Below are 19837 nucleotides of genomic sequence, written 5' to 3'. Positions count from 1 at the left end.
ATCATTGTGGGTTGGGATTGTTTGTAACCTCTCAAGGGGGGAGATGTGACAGATGTGAGACCTGGGGTTTCAAAGGTCTTTAGAGAACAATGTGCCAGACAAGAATGGACTTTTGGAACAAAAAGTGTTAAGTGGTTTTCCTGGGAACTATGTAGGGAGAGTTTTTCCTGGCTGCAAATTCCCCACCTCCGGTTAAGCAAAAACCCAACCTTTCGAAGCTATGCCCAACGGAGTGGACCTTTGTCTGCTTATCACCTGTTACATGAGGCCAAGGTCAAAGATTGAAGTGGTATAAAGGAAGGATTGCATGGTTGTTCTGGTTCTGAATCTGAGATAGTTATGAACTTGTAACCATGAGGAAAACCCAATTGTGGATTTTCAAGGACTGACACTTATCAGAGCCCGAAGTTGGAGTTGGAGTGATCTCTGGTAAGCTTATTACCATGTGTGTAGGTTCTTTTATTGTTTTAATGTGTTTTTTAATACTTTCACCATAAGAATAAATGTGCTTGTTTATGAAGAGCTATGTGCTAACTTATAATTTTGGGGCCATTACGCTGTGCGTAATCTCTAGGAAGAGAGCAAAGTACACACACTGTCCTGGAAGGCAGGGAATTGTGCAGCCTGGAAAAACCCCAGTCACGAGGGAGAGAGACGTGGGTATCTACCCAAGATGGCTGAGGAGCTGGGAGCCTAGGGAGAGTGCCCTTGAGGGAGTTCCAAGGGAGAATACAGGTGCAGTTGCCCTGAAGTGCAACAATTACCGTTGTGGTACAATGGTAAAATATCAACCCAATGAGTATCAATGTGGGGAACTCTAAGGACCATTCCCTGTTGTGAGTGGAATGGTGTTCCCATGGTTCTACTCCACTCAAACCCCAAATATTGCAAAGGCCAAGGAATATAATGCAGATCTGTAAAGAAAGTGTAGTACGTAGTTGTTTCCATCGCTGCAGGTGCAAGCACTGATAATAGATGCTAAATTATGTAAAGCTGTTCTAATGAACATGTCGTGGTGGTGGTAGATATGTACAGTTTTATCAGACTATTTCATTGATAGTTCCTTAGAATCCTGTGCTTTTTCTTTCTTTCTTTTTTTTTTAATTGCAACTTTTATTGACTCTTGATTTTTACTCAATTTGAAAAACTTCTTAAAATAAATGTATGTAGTACTCAGTGTGATTAGATGTTATACAGTAGAGCTGTTTAGTATCTATGAAATATTATTTTCCACTGGGCTTCCCAGTGTATCCCATTGTAAGTTTTCAGTCAGGGATTGGTTTCATTTTGCATGTTCTGTAGAGCCAAGCATATTGTTGGCATTTAGCACAATAGTAATTTCTGACTGTTTATGTTCCCAATAGTGACACTGCAATAACTGCACTCTCTGAATTTCTCTCCTTCTGCCAAGGTGTCCCATTTGCCTTGCTAGTGGTAGAAGCTAAAGCTCCCATATCACTTTGTGAAAGAAAAGTAGATAACTTCAGTGTCCTGGCCAACATTCTATCTTACCTAAACAAGTTCTAATATTAAAAGCTGTGAGTGAACATATTCCTATAGTAACTGCACTGCCTGTATCTAAGGCCTGGTCCCCACTAAGCCCCCACTTCGGACTAAGGTACGCAAATTCAGCTACATTAATAACGTAGCTGAATTCGAAGTACCTTAGTCCGAATTTACCGCGGGTCCAGACGCAGCAGGAAGGCTCCCCCATCGATGCCGCGTACTCCTCTCGGCGAGCACTTCCGGGATCGATCCCAGAACATCGATTGCCTGCCGCCGGACCCTCCGGTAAGTGAAGACGTACCCTAAGAGCTTGTCTTCACTGCAAAATTAACTTCTGTTGTAACTCGAGTATTATCCCTGAAATCTGAAGTCCCTTTTTTGGTGGATTCTAAATCAGATCGTACTATTTAGATTTCTGGCTTCAACACGAATTTGAGGGTTATTTCTTTTGGACAATATAAGAACATCGCTATATGCTGAGAGCCAAATTCTGCACTCAGCTGTTCCCTCCATCATGCAACTTCTGTTTTTGCCAGTAGGGGTGCATGTATGTACTTAAGGATAGAATTTTGCCTCATATACGTAATCGTTGTAAGAATTCCTCAGTAAGTTTATCGCACTCCTAAGAAGAACAGGAAAAGGAAAAAAGCATTATTTTACTAGCAAAGAAGGAAAGTAACATTGGGAAGTTCCTCCTCTTGAGAAACTGTTTTAATTCATGTCACTACAGGTTGAAAATCAAAGCCGTGCTTAGTAGCAGGTATTAAGAGTTTGAGGCTTAGACCAGTGGTGGGCAACCTGCGGGCAGCATGCAGCCAATCAGGGTAATCGGATTGCAGGCCACGAGACGTTTTGCTAAAGTTGACTCTCCATAGGCACGGCTCCCCGCAGCTCCCATTGGCCACGGTTTGCTGTGGCCATTGGGAGCTGCGGGAAGCCCACCACTGCTTTAGACTATGAGGATGTTTTGTAAAATACTTTGGTCCAGAGCAATGATGATCTGAAGGGATGGTACATGTGACTGCACAATGTGGCATCTTTGGAGTCGATGGAGAATGTTAGTGTTGTAAGACTGCTGGGGAATCCTGTAGTGACAGTGTTTCTCACTCACCAGCAGCAGTAGTGACAATAAATGTCACTGAAGGCCCATTAGCTAAAGGAACAGGTAAGCTGGGTATGGAAAGGGAACACAAATAAAGAGAGGTGAAGAGGAGACAGTGCCTTCAAATGAAGGAGTATTATGGGCTGTGTGGATTTCCTGCCGCAGTGGAGTTGCCTAGACTAATTCAGTAATTACCCTCTCCAGTGATAATTGGCAATGAACTGCCTGACATTAAAAAAGCTGTAATTAACTTGAAAATTAACAAATGGCTTTTGCTGACTTCTAACTCCTTAATTGAAAAACCCAAATTGGTGTAAACCATTTGGTATTTACCATCTCTGCCAAGTGTGGGGCAGGAGTTTTCTTCTGGGTGAGAAGCATTTTAGGAAGGCCCACTGCCTGGGGACATTCCTCTGAGTCCCTTTTTCTATCATTACCCTAGCTCAGGGGTTCTCACAACATAATTTTTGGTGGCCTCAGCGAGCGGCCACCAACTCTTGCTGGTGGCTGCTCTGAGAATTTTTCCTAAAATACTGAATTAACTTTAGGAAAAACAAATAAATATGCCCATATATACATGTCCATATTATTGAGTCTGCAAAAAACCCTATATAAATAAATTACAATAATAACAATAATGTACAGTTATCTCTATTCTTTACTGGACCTAAACAGAATAGAAACAAAAATAAGATGCTTTGCATGTTTTGATTTTTTTTTAAGATTGCTAGTTAGTAAGTCTGCCACTGTGAAAAGTGATATTTGTATATTTGTTAATGTCACTTTTCACAGCAGACTTGCTCGGCCCTGGCATGTTGGGGGACAAATTATGCCCTGGATGAGGAGAGGGGTAAGGAGGCAGGGAGGCCAGGGCCAATGGGGATCTAGAGGAGGCAGCGGGGGGGGGAGGGGGGAGGTTGAGGTGATGGCAGGGGGTGAGTCCAGGGATGGCGCCCAAAACCCTGCCGCTGGGGGACGGAGCCCACCGCCGCATGACCAGAGCCTGCCGCCCACCACCCCAGAGCGGAAGCCTGAAGCCCGAGCCACCACACCCCTGGGAAAGTGGGGAAATCACCCTGGTTGCCTGCTCTTATAGTGTTTGTGGCTCCAGAAGGGGCTATGGACCAACCCCTGCAGGCAGCCCCAGAGGAGGAGCTGCTGCTTTGCCAACACCCCCTGTCCTCCTCAATCACAGCCCAGGAGTCTGTGGCCGCAAGAAAAGCCCACGCCGCATTTGAGAAACGCGGCCTAGCTGGCATGCAAAGATACCTCCCTCTCCCCCTCCTCTTGCATTCAGAGAACTGCATGAGCAGCAGTGACATTACTTCCAGAAGAACAGCTTAGGCTCACTGTGCAATTTGTATTGATGATTTTTATGCATGGGTCATGTTGCAGTGTTTTGTGAGCAGCCAGTCAGGAGCCAGCAACCTTTGAATCGTTATGATGGTTCTGCCTCTGAGTTTGGAGGTTTCTTCAGCTCACACTTGATTTCAGAATTCATGGACAGGACAGCATTGGAAACCTTGACCTTGCTTACTGAAGGTCAGACCATATGTTTGGATGCATACTGAGTGCTCCCGACAAAGGAAATATGATCAGGGTCATGGTAGATTTGCTCCTCTTTTTTCCCCCAATCACATTTCCCATCTATGAGTGTAAGTGCCATGCTGTATTATAGTATCTTTTCTTCTGCATAGGGCAGTTCGCTAAACTCTGTTGGCTGGAGCAATCAAAAGTAATTGTATTATTTCAGAGTGATTGACTATTGTGTGACAGCTATGGCAATTTCTTGGGATACCCTGGACAAACCTTATTGAATTAAGTTTAAGTATATTTGGAGTCCATTGCATTAAAAATGCAAAGTTTATGTATTATGGTGGGGTTATATGTAACTGGTCTTGTGGGGAGACGTGGCCAATGTAAACCTTGGGGTGTGTTATGAACTTCAAAGGATTATTTTAAACAATGTGACAGACAAATAAAGTTAAGTGAAGTTCCTAGGAAATACTTGGGGGAGGAGAATGCAAATTACCACCTCTAGTTATGCAAAGACCTCCCCTTTTGAAGCTCCTCCCCGAGGAGTAGGGGACCATTGTCTGGCTGATTACCTATTCGTGGTCTCTGCAGATCAAAGATCCAAACTGTATAAAGGAGTGGCTCACAGCTTCATGGTGCTTGTTCTGAACAAACAACTGTTATGAACCTGTGACCACAGCAAAACCCTTTGATAGGGTTTGAAGGATTGATTCCTACCAGAGCCCTCATTAGAGTTGGGTGATCTCTGGTAAGCTTATTAGCATGCGTATAATTTCTTTTGTTGTTTTAATGTTTTCTATGTAATACGTTCACTTTAAGAATGAATGTGCTTGCTTAGGCAAAGCTGTGTGGGACCTTAAAACTGTGGGCAATTACACTGTTTATAGCCTCTGAGAAGAAAGGCAAAGCAGGCCTGCTTAGGCAGTCTGATTTGCTGGGGAGCTCAGTGTACCCAGGAAACTGGGCAACATGAACACCCCTCCACCCCACCCCAGTCAGGGGAGAGATGCATGTCTCTGCCCAAGAGAGGGAACTGCTGGGAGTGGATCATAGAGGGAGAATACAGGTGCAGTTGCCCTGAACTGTGACACTCTGTCTAAACATTAGGGTATATTGCTGAATAATAATGTATCCTATTTGTTACCGTTTGTAACTAATCACATCATTTGTAGTTGAAATCAAAGCCCATTAAGGAGCAAAGCTCTTCACGGCTAAGTTATCTAAGCAGCAAATCCTGCCCCGTTTCAGCTCAGGAGGGCTCCAGGATCAGAGAAATTTTGCAGGAGTGAGGAAGGGAGCAGGATATAGTGAATCTATGTAGGGGGCACAAACCATTGTGCACTAGAGAGCCCAACTTCGCATGAAGCAGGCATGGGGGCAGAGTAAAATGGAGAAGTGGGTCCAGTGAATTCACATCTGTCACTCCACTGGCAGTTTGTATAGGTCAGGGGCTACAGCATCATCAGGGCTTCACTGTCTGGGTTTCTAGATTAAGTCCTTGGATGGGCTCAGCTGTTTTGGTCTCACTCATGTTAACAGCCTCAAAAGTCTACTCAGTGTCAGCAGACACACCCACACAAGAGATCCATCTCATATATACACCTATACACAAACACACACAATCTGTCTAATACACACACACTGCATAGATATATAAACATAGGTGTACTTTGTTTTTATAAACATGAACTTGAGGGGAAAATTATTTTCCCCAAATAAAAATGTTTCATCCTGGTACGTGTTTTTGTTTCTCATTAAAAATTCCAGCCACATTCCAGCATTGTCTTCTGAGCAGCAAACTGTATCATTTTGGACGTGTGCCATCCACAGCACTGCATGAGGTTTAATTCATATAATTCAGCAAAACAAAAGTGAGAGAACTCTACAGTAGGCACAGATGTGTGAATGCCAGTCAAGGTGCTAAGCGATATTAGAAAAGAGAGAAATTCACTTGCTGGTTTTCTTTCTTTTTTTTTTTTTTTTTTTAAGAGGACTTGCATGTGATATTTGGAAGCCCATTTGTTAGGGTTTTTGAAGCTTATGGGGTTTTCTTTTAGGGACAGCACTAAATAATGTAGCAGTGAAGCTGGTAGTTTGAGGCTTGCTAAATGAAATCTGCTTATCTGGTAGGTTGGCGTATGTAAACTAGCAAAGCTTGGTCTATGTGAAGTGGTGTGCCGACTCTTCATTTATTCACTCTCATTGAAGGTTTTGTGTGCCAGTCATACATGATGATGTTTTTAGAAGGTCTCTTTCTATAAGTCTATTTTATATATATATATATATATATATATAACTAAACTATTGTATGTAAAGTAAAGTTTTTAAAATGTTTAAGAAGCTTCATTTAAAATTTAATTAAAATGCAGAGCCCCCCGGACCGGTGGTCAGGACCTGGGCAGTGTGAGTGCCACTGAAAATCAGCTCACGTGCCGCCTTTGGCTCATGGTGATTAATTATGGTTACAGTAAAAGTTTTCACTGAGTTGAGTACTAGAAAGTATCATGCAAAGTTGACTGCATTTAGGGTGCTTGGATGCTCCGTTTAGAACCAACCCAAAAAAGAAGGTGGATTTTAAAATAAAACCTATAGCTCGCAGAAGTGTAAAAATTTCCAGTGCCAGTCAGTCTAGTTTTCAAGAAAATAGAAATGTCCATTTTGAAGGAGTTTTAAGGGTGTATCTCTTCTGTTACACTGTGGTAACTGAAGCAAACCTAAACATTCCTGTCTGTTTTCTATACTCAAATGCAACATAGTATTTATCATGCTCCATGGAAAATAAAACAAACTGTTGTAGACTTTTTTCTTTTTGCTGAGGTAAATAGGTAGTTACCCTGAGAAATGAGTATCGTCATGTGTGTGTTGGAAATGTAGAGAAAATTTTTCAGTTATCCCAGTTGTCCTAATATAAATTTGTACAATGACTTGAATGCACCTTCATTTATGTTATAGGATATCCTTTGAACAGATCTGTTTTCGTGCGTGTCTCAGAAACTGACTAGGTCAATTCAGGACAAATCATGAATAACACCCTATAATTTAAGTAAGAGGTACCTTTAAGGGCCAGTCTGGTTGGAAAACATTAAACCTATTTTCACCTTCACCACTTCCACTGCTCTGCCACCTTCTAAATTTAGCATAACTGATGTTGAATGCGGAATGATCAATTGCCATTTGTATAGCGTACTTATGACATTAAAGAGTAAGACAGGATGTTGGTCTGAATTTGTGGCATTTGTTTTTTATTGTAATGTAACTGTTGTACAGAGTTTCAGGGATTTATTCTTGAAACAGATTTTACCCTGGTGGGTGAAATAAGTAGAGTATAAATTTAATATCCAATACTGCCTCTGTTGGCATTCTTGTGAGCTTTTCCATATATAGGTTCAATGAGTTTGTTCCTTTGCAAGTGATGCAATTTATGCACAGGATTTGTGTAGTAGAACAGGCAAAAAAAACCCAAAAAAACCCAACCCACAGTTTTGTTTCTTCAGTGTACGTGAAATAATTGCTTTAATGGGCATTAGTGTGTTGGTTAGGCGTATTGAATCTTGTCATGTTGATGTTAGTATTACAACTTCCTGCGTTTTGACAATCACAGCATATAATTAGGCTTGGCAGAACTGGATTTTTATATTATAATTTTGACTGATAATATCAGTGTTCATTTTTAAGCATTTTTTTCCTATTATTGATTTAAATTTTCATAGTTGTGGGAAATTATGGAGTGGTCTGACAATTATTTTGTGACAGTAGACACTGAGATTCAGAGTTAAACCTTTATAACCATTAAAACACACAATTGTGAACATCACACATCGAAGTATATAAAGTAAATCTAGTTAAATCAAGAAGTTCTTGAGCACAGTTTTTTTCCTTTGCCGAAGTGTAAATTTAGATCATCAAAGGAAATACTTTTTCATGGGTTTGTGTGTACGGTGAAGTTGATGTTTACCATCGTTTACCAATAAAGATCTAATCCATTCAAGCCTTAAAGTCTATGAGTTAATGAACCTATATATAATGAACGCTGTATTGCACAAGCAGTGTGTATTCTGTATCCTTGTTTATTACAGGCATTCATTTATTCGGTTAGGCGGATAAGGGGAGAGTCAGCAAAATCCCTTTAAATATCATCTTTTGAAGTTCAGTTGGACTATTTAACCTCTGCAGCCAGTTGTCGAGCCATTAGCCTCTGGCTACACTGCAATAAAAGACCCGCGGCACAGCCGTGGCTAAGCCCGGGTCAGCTGACTTGGGTTTGGGCTGCTGGGCTGTAAAATTGCAGTATAGACGTTTGGGCTCAGAGCTCTCTCAAGGAGGAAAGGTCTGAGCCTGCGCTCCAGCCGGAGCCCGAACATCTACACTGCTATTTTTAGCCCCCCAGTCTGAGCCCTGAAAGCTCGGGTCAGCTGACCCAAGCTCTGGAACTTGGTGCGGTGGGTTTTTTATCGCAGTGTAGACGTACCCCCCGTGTTCTCATTTGTGTGAAATTCACCATTTCTACCCAGTATGGCGTGACCCAGGCTCTTAGATCTCCCCTTGGGATTGTAATACTTTTTACTGAGAAAAATGCAGAATTACCTCCACATTTTCCCCCAAACCCATTAATGTTTTCTGCCTTGGGGGATGCCCTTCTTACCAGTGCATCTATGCCGGGGGGGGGGAACCAGGCACGTTGTCTCTCTTAGTCTGCCTATCTGTTCTGCCCGTTTCCCTGCCTCATGTGGAGTGTGGAACACTGCCTCATTCTCCATGGGGCTGCTAGGGAGAGGGAAAAGCTGAAAGTTTCAGGCATTGGGAGCTAGTTGATTAGCAAGGCAGTTTGAAGAAGCTGGGATTGAATAGTCTCTCCTCTTCCCCCCCTCCTCCCCCCTGAAAATTCAAAGTCTTGCCTCTAGGACAAAGCTGATGTCTAGAGCCCTGCGCAGATACACAAAGCTGTATCCGCATCCAATCCGCGACCCTCAAAAATTATCTGTGGAACACCAGAGTCCAAATGGGGAGCCCACATGGAGTTGCGGACCCTCCACCTGCCCTTGGCTGGGCAGGGACACTGCTGGGGGCTGCTCTCAGCCCCCCCACCCCCCGCACTGCAGGCAGGTGGAGGGTCTGCCATGGCTCTCCTGTTGGGCTCCATGTTGGCCTGGCTGGGGGGAGGGAGGAGATCTGTGGAGCTCTGTGGAGCTGCCTGGGGGCTGCTCCAGCCCCCCCACGCAGGGCAGGTGGAGGGTCTGCCGTGGCTCCCCACAGCTGCCCATCTGGCTCTTACTATGGCCGGGCTGCAGTTCCGAGCTGCCCCCCTCCCTGGCCGGAGCTGGGTTGGGGAAAGCCGCAGTGGACCCTCCACCTGTCCTGGGCGGGGTACCCTAGCAGCCCCTGGCCCTTCTCCCCCCACTCCCCCGCCGCAGCCTGGCCACGGTAAGAGCCAGGTGGGCAGCTGTGAGGAGCCACAGCGGACGCTCCACCTGCCCTGAGCGTGGGGCCAAGCAGCCCCCCGCCCGGTGTCCCTGCCCCCCAAGCCCCTGACCCAGGGCAGGTGGAGGATGTGTGCCGCGGGTCCTCACAGCTGCCTGCCCACTCTTACTGTCAGAGCCCTGCGCAGATACAACATTTTTATCCACATCTGCGCTGTTACCCACAGAAATGGTCCACGGATAGCTGCATCCGCAGAAGTGAAGAGCCACAGCACTGAACCCAGTAGCCTAACAGATAACAGTGTAACTCCATAGCCATATTTGCAAAAAGGCTGGGAAGCTCCCTTAGATTAATACAATTTCATTTCTATAACTATCAAATGTTAATGTAAATAACTGGGAATGTTAATCAGCGAAGGGCAAAGAAGTCTGTTGACTTCACTGGAGCGAAGGATCTGCAACTTGGTTCATAAGGAAAAATATTAATCCAACTCCTCCTCTCCCTTGGTCAGCCACATTCACTGTCACTAGGAGCTAGCTGTAAATTGTTAATTTAGCTAATGATTTTAGAACCAGCAAATAGAGACTAGTGTGCTCATTACTGAATGCAAATCCAGTGAAAGTTCTGCCAAAGTGCTGGAATGCCAGTCAGTATGAAACTAACAGTGTCGGCAATGAAGAGTAAAAGCAATAGGAAAAACCCCTAACATAGGCACTAGGTTGACTAAGCAAAAGTCTGTGTGTGCATTTTAAACAAAAATGTACTGATAATGGTAAACTAAGGCCTGGATCATATGCCTCCTATGACTGTCCCAAAAAGACATTTTTATAAACCCAGAGGCTGATCTGTTAAACTGCAGGGTCTGTGTACAGCACCCAGCACAATGGTGCCTGGTTCCTGACTAAGCCTCTAGCTGCTACAAACTGCAAATCATTGCTGGGGCCTTTCAGATTTCAGCAGTTTGGACTCTCTTCTCCTAACCCAATGGCAACATGTAGATTCATTTTTGCTGCTATGATCAAAGCAAGCTTTTTTCAGTGTTCCCCAAACCAAAGGAGGCTTCAGAAGGTTCATTGATCCAGTCCTTCTTGTCCATTTCAGTTTTTTCCCTTTATACTGCACTGTTTAGTCTTTCAACTTTCATCTCTCTCCTGCATCAGCACCATCAGTACTGGAGCTCCTAGTTTAATTAGTGGTCCCTCCGCTGTTTCTGTGATAGCATTCTTGCTTGTTGTTTTCTAGCTACACAATCATATGAGACAAGATACAATTCAAGGGTCCAGTCAGGTAAATTCTTACTACTGAATGTAGTGCTTATTATTATGAGTACTCACAGTAATGAGTTTTTTTTATTATTGCTATTATGGTAACAGCCAGAGACCCAAACCAAAATCAGGGCCTCATTGTTCTAGACAATGTACAACACAAAGTAATAGACTGTCCCTGCCCTAGAGTTTACAACGGAAGTAGACAAGATAGACTGAGGGGGGGGGTGAGAGAGGATGGATCATCCCCATTTTACAGATGGAGAGCTGAGGCAGAGTGAGAGTAAGTGACATGCCTGAGGTCAAACAGGAAGTCTATGGCAGAGCAGGGAACTGAGCCAAGATCTCCTGCATTCCAATCTAGCATCTTTACTACACGACCACCCTTCTTTAATAAGTGTAGGCAGTATTGAGCCCTGATAATCTGTCACAGGCCAGGTAGACTTCATTATTTCACATCAGGCTTTAACAACACTAGTTAATAACAAAAATGGTAGCAGATTTCAAAATATTGTAGGTTCTACATAAGGATGGAGCAACAGAGTGATGGATCTCAGAAAAAGAACTAAACCCTTGAGGCTATTTGGATTCTGGAGTACAATCTCTCATCATTTCCCCGCCGTGATAAATATGTAAAAGTAGATCATATATGGAGTCTAAACTAGTTGCATTAGATATGGCACTCAGACTTTGAAAAAGTACTGGCAACAGAAGATTTCTAATAATTTTTCTTTCATCTTGTCGAAAGATGAAGATCCATAAATACCAGCAAAATATATTAATATTGTAGGAGGTCTAGCCTTGGGGTAAGGGAATATTTCATTGAGATTTCCAGTACTCAGCTATCTGGCTGCTTCTGAACTATCATGAAAACACAAGAAGATAATGAATGGAACGACTGGTTAGAAAATCCTCCTGTATCAAATCATAAGTTTGCTTCAGGGGCAATTAAAAATACAGAGAGCACATCTTTAGAGTTTTGTTTAATTTTCAGCATTATAAGTGAATCTGTGATAGCAGCCTGGAGGAGGAGATGGAAATTGGGTTTCTGCTATAAACTCTCAAAAGTGTGTGCAGGGTTTTGGAAACTCTATGGAACTCTGGGAAGATTTCCCCTGGGTGCTACCTAGAGTTTCAAAAAAACCGGAGACTTCTCCAGCTTGCATAAATATTTCTTTCTTGTTTAACAGCCATGTGAAGCTGGGATCTAACTGTAAAATATAGATAAGACCCTTGAGGATTGAAACGGAGAGATTTTGTAAAGCGGTGCAGCAGCAACAAAATTAATAATTGTAGCAAGATTGTGCTGCACAAATATTTAGAAATTATTTTGGCTTGGATCATTTTGTCATTTTCTGTCTGCCTTGGTCTTACTTTTTTGTCCCTTTGTACCTGGTTTACCCACAGTTTTTGTATCAGTTAAACTGTTAAGTTAGGGATGTGATTATTTTTGGATAGTTGTACCAATAGTAGTGTGGATGCAGTTATAACAATATAAAGGTGTTTTATACCAGTATAACTTATTTCCCTTTCTATATGGGACTAAGATATAGTGCTATAAGCACATTTATACTGATATAAGTGGGTCCACACTAGGGGGGCTGTCCTGCTTTACCTCCACTGGTATAGCCAAAGTGGTACAGTGTTTGTGTGTAGACAAGGCCTTAGGGGAAAAAACATTTGCCCCTCAGAATCCCCATCGTACAAACAAAGTTGGTTTTGGTCAATTGCATTTTATTCATGTAACCCTTACAAGAAGTGTGTGAACAATGTAAGTAGTAGGTTGCCAGCTTGCTATACAGTTGTTTCATCACCAAACAGTATTTCAACCATTTTAATTGCCCTAACAGGTAGTGATTTCTTTGAAAAACAGTGTATGATAATATCAGCATCAAGAAAGGCCTGTTGCTGTCCCAAATAACTTCCAGTCTTGTTAGAGCTGGTTAGAGCTGAAATATCTGTGAAAGGTCTGCAAGGATGAGGAAATTATATTAGAAGCATGTAATATGTCACCAAAATGTAATATGTAATTAATATTAATACATCAAAGTACTTTTTAATACTATTTGCTTCTTGATTGAGGCATTCTCATCTGAAGGGGTTAAGCTAATGCCTGGTGTGTTTAGAGGTTATAATCGAGAATCCATGATATGGAAAGAAGAGAATTATATAAGGAGACATGTGGTTTTGCCTGTACTACATGGTGATTTTTGTTAGTGAACTGAATTCTCATTTTGCCTGCCTGAGCACAGAATTAATGCAAGGCATACAAGAATTTGGACTTAATTCTTAAGTGTTTTTTATCATCCTAATAATTGTCATAAAGCTGCCTTAAATCTATAAAATGGTTCAGTTTTCTGAGTGACAGTTACTTTAAAAGTTCCATCCTTGAGAAAACCAGAATTGCTATCAGATATTTTTTACAGAAGCCCTCCCATATTCTTGATTCAGAGGCTTTTTTAATTAGCCCGAAGCAAAGAACAAAAACAAGTAAATTATCTTTTTAACTGGGGCAGTTTTGTTCCTTATTTATTGTTGCTGTTTTCACATGGATGACAAATTTGTGAGAGAGAGAGTGTGTGTGTGTGTCCCTCCATCTGTCCATCCCCAAATGCCTTGTTACCAAAAATGTTCCCTCTGTCCACATGGAGTGGTAGCTAGACCAACTTTTTCCTTTCGAAGAGAAAACACATCAGCACAAAGGGAAGTCTGTAACATTTAAAGATAAATAGCCATACAAGTTCTGAGTGAAGCAGCTATAGGCAGCATTAACAAACCCTTGTACATATAGTGTTCTGAACCAATGCCCACTGAAGTCGGAGGAAGGACTCTTAGCTAAGCACAGTACAAAGAATACTTTTTGATGCTTGTGTGATGTTATTTTTTAACAGCTTGTGAGATTTAAAGTGACCTCCAAAATTGCACCTGTAAAGTTAGCAAGTACACCCAGTTATCTGAACAGAGAACACTAGTACTGAAATGGGCCCCAGATTTTTATATATGGACTGAAAAAGAGACCCTGCTAGACCTCTGCTCTCCAGCTCAGCTTGACATTGTAAAAGCTTCAGCGTGACCCTGCCTGATCTGGCAGTGTTTCCATGCAGGAACTGTAATTTAAAGGAACACAATAGAGCATTAGATTTGGAGAGAACACTCCAATCAGTGTGAAATGTTCTGGTTTTCATTGTAACATTGCTCCTAGTACATTGCTAAGGTGTTCTTGTGCCTATATGGTATAATTCTATAAGAGCATCTCTTTAATGGAATCATTATGCCATCTTTTTTTAGAGCTTTTCAGATTTTAGAATAACAGTGAAACGTTTCTTTCTTAAACACCTTTTTCTTTCTGCAAAAGCATTTATACCTATATTGGTCTGTTACTTTATTACCTGCTTTTGAGACAGACTTAATTTGGGTCTATTGTCTGTACTAAGTGCTTTTTTGGGGTCAGATTTCCCCCAAGTGAAAGAGTTGAGATTAATTCTGTGTAGGTCTCCCAGCTGTTCCTCATTGAAGATATCTCCCTCCATTTAGACTCAGAATTAGCTCCATTGTATTCAAGTCCTGTGTTATCACACTTCTGAATATCAGTTTTAACAACAACATTGCTGATTCTAGAGGACTTTATGGTAGAATCCAAAGTCACGTCATTTTCACAGTGACCCTCATTTTAATTCATGCTGATCCAGCATTTGGCCTTCACAAATTGAAGTCTTTTTATTCTGATCAGATATCATTAAGTCTGACTTGTTAAATGTGTGCACACCGTGTACTTCACCACAGTGAAAGATCAGCACTTAAATCAGACAGCCATAAATTGGGTACTGAGAAAATATAGCTACACCTGGAGTTTAATTTCATCCTTACAGTGTCTGGCCCCTTTCCAGCACCGAGTGAAGAATTAGTACAGGTGATCTGACACTGCTAAAATTCCTCAGCAGGAGGCTTCTGGGTGCATAGGGCAACTAACTCCTTCCCTTTCATCAAAACCTCCCAATGACTGAATTCGGACCCTTATATTGAATTATTTTACGTCTTGCACTTTGGCCCCAATCCAGAAAAACACTTAAGCACATGAGCAGTTCCATTGAATTCAACAGGAATACTTATGTGTTTAAAGCCACATGTGTAGTTATGTCCCTTGCTGGATGGGGCCTTTATTATTCGTGATTTATAAAGTTCCAGGGCTAGTTGTTAGAGTGAAAGTGCCTAATAATGCTAGAAGTAATTATCTTGCTTCTAGCAAAACCAGTTTGCTGCGGTGGGCTATAATTTGTGACAAACCAGTATTAATTCCTTTGTTCCCAACTGCTATTTTAAGGGGTTGTCACAATATTAACAGACCTCGAATGACTCGCCAGTGTGTTGATTTTATCTCCTTCCTTTAAGAATGTTCAGCTTGGTTTTAAAACCTTCACTTTGGCCCACATGGGACGCTCTTTGCCTGGGTGTCTATGCATCTGTCAGCCGTTCAGACTGCGAAGCGCATGTAGCATGTCTTTATGTCTCTTTTCAAGCTGAGGGGAAACACCTGCTTAACCACCCTCCAGAATGAGTGGTTAATGTTCCATTGGTACAGCTGGAAATAAGTCCTTTCTTCTGTTTTAGAGTGGTTGGTGGTTTTGAGGCTCTGACAGCTATGGAGAATGTGGACAGCGATCCAAAAACAGATCGTCCCAAGGTATTACTTAAACTTAAACCAAAAGGGTTACTAAACAAAGGGAGAGCGTGCGTGTCCCCTGAATGCAATGCAGCCTGTTACTGCTTATTTTTAAAAGTTACCTTCAGGAAAATGAAACCAACCCAATTAGCAGCTTCTGGTACCTTTAATTTTAATTTTCTGTTTCCAGGAGGAAATACGAATTAAATCAATAACTGTTTTTGTTGATCCGTATGAAGAGGCAGATGCTCAGGTGAGGAGGGAATCATCTGTTTGATCGGTTTGCAAAGAAATATTTAATTCTAATCTGTAGTCCTGTCCGCTTCTCTGGGAATTTGTACTCATCCCATGTTGCATGCCTCTCTTGTCTTCCCCTGGGGTGATTACACCTATGTTTACAAGCAAACATTGAACAGCTGCAATTTGAGGCTGTCTCATTTGCTAGAAATACGCTAGTGTTGGAGTGGATAATAGTTTGGAGAGTGAAGCGAGGCAAGGTTCATAATACACCAGACTTATAAAGGCTCCCCCATGTTCCCCAGTGTTACCTCTGCCTTCCCAATGGCAGTTACTTATCACCTGCAGTGGAGTAATGGCCATAGACCATTCATTCCTAGTGGCCCCCTTGAGGCACTTAGCCAAGCATGCATTGTAAATCATGGCAGCGATAGTATTTTATAGTGCTTTGCCACTACACAGCGCTTTGACACAGTCGCCTTTTCTTTGAACTAATCTCTTGTAACATATTCTAATAATACTCATTTCTCTCAGATCTCTGCAGAGAGAGAAAAGGCCCGAGAAGAGGAGGAAGCAGCCAAAACCAAGACTAAGGCTGTCCTGCCAAAGAAAGAGAGCCAGGCTCCCAAAACTTACCGGCAGGGCATTGGGAAGTATATTAATATGACTGCAGCGTAAGTCCCTTGCACAACTGTGCTTTGTTCAGTGTTTGTGCTGTCTTGCACGGGGAACTCCCCTTTCCTCTCTGGCACTAGAACTACAGGCTCAGTATTGTATGGGAGACACTGTCACATACCAGCTGTTTGTTTGATGCCGATGGACCTTGCTAGGGACATTCGTGTACCAATCACAGCAGTCAGTGTCTGGCCCTATTGTGTTAAGGATAAAAAAAGCAAACTTTTCTTTTAAAGGCTCAATGTAAAAGCCACAGCTGATCATTAACCGCATATGTGTGTAGTTACAAACACTTTTATAATCTTTGTTGAGGAGCCTGTCCATCACTTCCTGGACAGGACCTGAATTCAGTCTTCTGAGTTTTCCCTTCTGCACTGTTACCAAGAACTCCTAAAGCAGCATTTCTCTGCACACACCTTGTACTGTTGATAGTTTAGCTTTCCAAGGGCGAGCGCCAAACCCTGGCCCAGCTTTTCAACTATTTTGGAAAATTAAAAGGAATTTGTACTGCTGTGTTTTGAACAGGCTTCTACCAAATCTTCCCACAAATATGGCTGTCACATCGTAGTGTACGCAAAGGCATGTATTTGTATGTACAGACCTCAGCTGCTGACAAGCCTGTATGTCTGTGCAGTTGGGAGATTTTGGTGCCCATTCAGTTGAAAATGTGTCCTGTAAGTTTAGCCAGCACATGTACGTTGTTAATCATTTGGGTCTTTTAAAAGTTTAGCCACAAAATGCTGCTGTTCACCTCTGTTTGTTTTAAAATTGTGCTGAGATTCGGTTGAACTTAAAATTGCTTTCCTGCTCCACCGTGGTTACTATGGAAACATGTAGGAAAGTTTGCAAGATTAATCGTCTATGCTGAGTGGGCCAACCGGTTCCCTGAGGTTTTTTCCCAATGTCTTTCATCCCTGCAGTCTTCTCTGTAACATGTGTGAGACTGGTCTCCAATGAAACCTTTGGTGGTTTCAGTCTGATCCCTATCGGCCACCTCATGGGACTTGGCAATCAAGTACATTTCTGCATGATTCAAGGGTCTCTGCTCAAGGGATGCCAGGAATAGCAGCACGGGCTGCTGTTGGTCTGGATCAAGATGAATTTGGCAGCACTGGGAGGGGTGGGAAATGTCACACAGCCCCCCACTTCTTGCAGTGTGCCCAGCTAACTGCAAAACCCTTTTGCTTTTAAAAACACTAAGCAAACAGGCTCATGCTTTCTGATTTGCCTGTGTTCCTATGTGCTGGGCCTGAACCAAAGCCATAGCTTCAAACCCCCCCATCCCTTCCACATTTCGGGAGTATTCAAAATCCAAACCTGGAACCATCTCCAAAATTTTAAGTGGCCCCTCTCTCTTTAATGAGCTAGCCCCAAACCCTGCATCTTCAACCCCCTGCAAACCACATCTCAGTGCTGCAGCCAAAGCGTCCCTCTAATTTGTATGTGACAGGCTAGCTCCATTCTAGATCACACTTGGAAGGGAAAGGAATCCAGCTAACATTAGCAGTCACTGATATTTGTTTTCATTTTGGCTGCAGAAAACGAACAGCAGATGATGAGGGGCCTTCAACCAGTGCAGCTGTGAAGAAAGAGAAAAGGAGCACAGGCTTTGGGGACTTCAGTTCCTGGTAGCAGAGTGGAGAGCCTGTCACTGGAGCAGTACAGCAAAAAAGAGCCTCCCACCAACCCCAAGGGGCCTGAAAGGCAGGCTGTCCTGGGGAGGGAAAGCACTGGCCTACCCTTCTAGTGGGGAAGAAAATCACTGCTTTGTTAAAGCTCCTTAATGCAGCTTTGTTCTCTAGAGAGCTACATTCCTCCAATTGCATCTTCCTCGAAGCCCTGGGTTATGGTGGATTTTACAGCCGTGGAATGGGCACCCCCACTACTCTTTCAGACTGTTGATTATCTAGGGCCTCTTTGTCTACTTCGTTGCTTGGCAGATTAAGCAGAACCATCTCCTGTCGGGACTGGAGCTCAGGGAACAGGCGTGGTGGTGAGCGAGCGCCTTTTTCAGGGAGTCGCTTCCAGATGAGACAGGTCCCTGCCAGCTGAGTGAATTGGTGGAAATCAGTGATGATGCTGTACCCCTTGCTTTAGTCTTCCCCCCAAGCTCTTTGCTGGAACCCGGGGTGTCACTTATTGTCCTCTCTCCACCTCCATTCCCTTTTGAGCCCCTGTGCAGCCACTCTTATTCCGCCCAAGGACTGCTTCTGGAGCCTATCTGTACTGCCCGTTAATGAGCCGAGAGGTTGCTGTCAATCAACATAAATCCATGGGCCTGAACGAGCTGTGTCTGCAGCCACCCAAACCCTGCCACAGCCTGGGAAGCAGCTGTTCAGGACTGGCAGCCTAATCCAGAGCCTCCACTTGGCACTGCAGAGCAGTTAGGCCACCATGTTGGCCCATTTATTGTTCTGTCTTGGTAGCCACTGCAACATGTGTCCCCCCTTCTGGCCCTTAGGCAGCGTGGCACTGATGGGATCAGTTCAGAAGCCTGTCTTTATCGCCAGTGCTGATGGGCAGCCTCCAGATGGGGCAAGTGAATAGTAAGAAGCAGCATTGTAGATTTAGTTTTTAAACCTGTCCTTGTCATCACAGAGTAACAGGACTGAGTTCTGCTCTCCTAGGAGAGAGAGAGCCCTGCTGTCGTTAACTGCTTGCAACAGTCCCAGAAATCACAGCCATCTGATACCTCCTGTTTGCAGTGTCCAACTAGAGAGAGACCTCATTAGGATAATGTGATATCAGAGGGCATGCACACCCTGCACCTGTTCACCTCAGCTGCTTAAATCCCTTCCAGAATCAGCCCCACATATATTAAGATGTTTCCAAACTAAAGATCTTAGGAAGAAGAGACTTGTATCAGCCCATCGCATTTAACCTCCTAATATTCTACACCCTGTTTGTTACCATCCTTGCTGCCCAGCGAGGTACTGATCCTACAGAACAGTTCTTTTCCACTGCTCCTCCCAGACATTTTGAATCAGCAGGAATCCCCTCCTTACTCCATCTCAGGAGCTGAGTCATGCTTTTGCAATCAGATTTGTAAATAATGCATTTCTAGTAACAGTGTCTTGTTTTAAAAGAACTCTGCCTTTATATAAAATTGCAGCCAAGAACTTTTGGTGAAATATTTTCATTAAAAGCTTTTATTTCCTTTTGAACACTTGCCGTTGTGACTGCTCTTATTCAAATATTTTCTAGGACTATGGCATTACAAAGTACAAGGAAATGATTCATCATACTTTAGCAGATCTGTCTATAAAGACTTTGGACTCTTTCGGATACGATTATGACTTTCTGTAAATTATAGGAAGTTCAAACTAGCTTGAAAAGAATGGGGATTTTTTTTGTTTTAAAATAGTTTGCAGTGTATACATTTGAACAGAATAAGCATGTGTCCAAATCTTGGCACAGGAAACATTGTGGCATTTCCTC

The 19837-nt window shown here is 42.9% G+C and overlaps 1 protein-coding gene across 1 annotated transcript in view; it reads left to right on the top strand.

The window, feature by feature from the left end:
* PPIL2 (peptidylprolyl isomerase like 2) overlaps positions 1 to 19563 on the top strand; it is a 139376-nt gene extending 119813 nt beyond the window's left edge. The window contains exons 17-20 of the mRNA XM_005281101.5: positions 15436 to 15508; positions 15678 to 15740; positions 16259 to 16398; positions 17938 to 19563. Of these exons, the coding sequence (XP_005281158.2) occupies positions 15436 to 15508; positions 15678 to 15740; positions 16259 to 16398; positions 17938 to 18031 (370 nt within the window). The 3' untranslated portion in view covers positions 18032 to 19563. The remainder of the gene's footprint in view (positions 1 to 15435; positions 15509 to 15677; positions 15741 to 16258; positions 16399 to 17937) is intronic.
* The last annotated feature ends 274 nt before the right edge of the window (positions 19564 to 19837 follow it).

Source organism: Chrysemys picta, chromosome 15 (assembly GCF_011386835.1).
Source record: "Chrysemys picta bellii isolate R12L10 chromosome 15, ASM1138683v2, whole genome shotgun sequence".
In the NCBI taxonomy this organism is placed as follows: Eukaryota; Metazoa; Chordata; order Testudines; family Emydidae; genus Chrysemys; species Chrysemys picta.
This window is presented reverse-complemented; position numbering and strand designations above follow the sequence as displayed.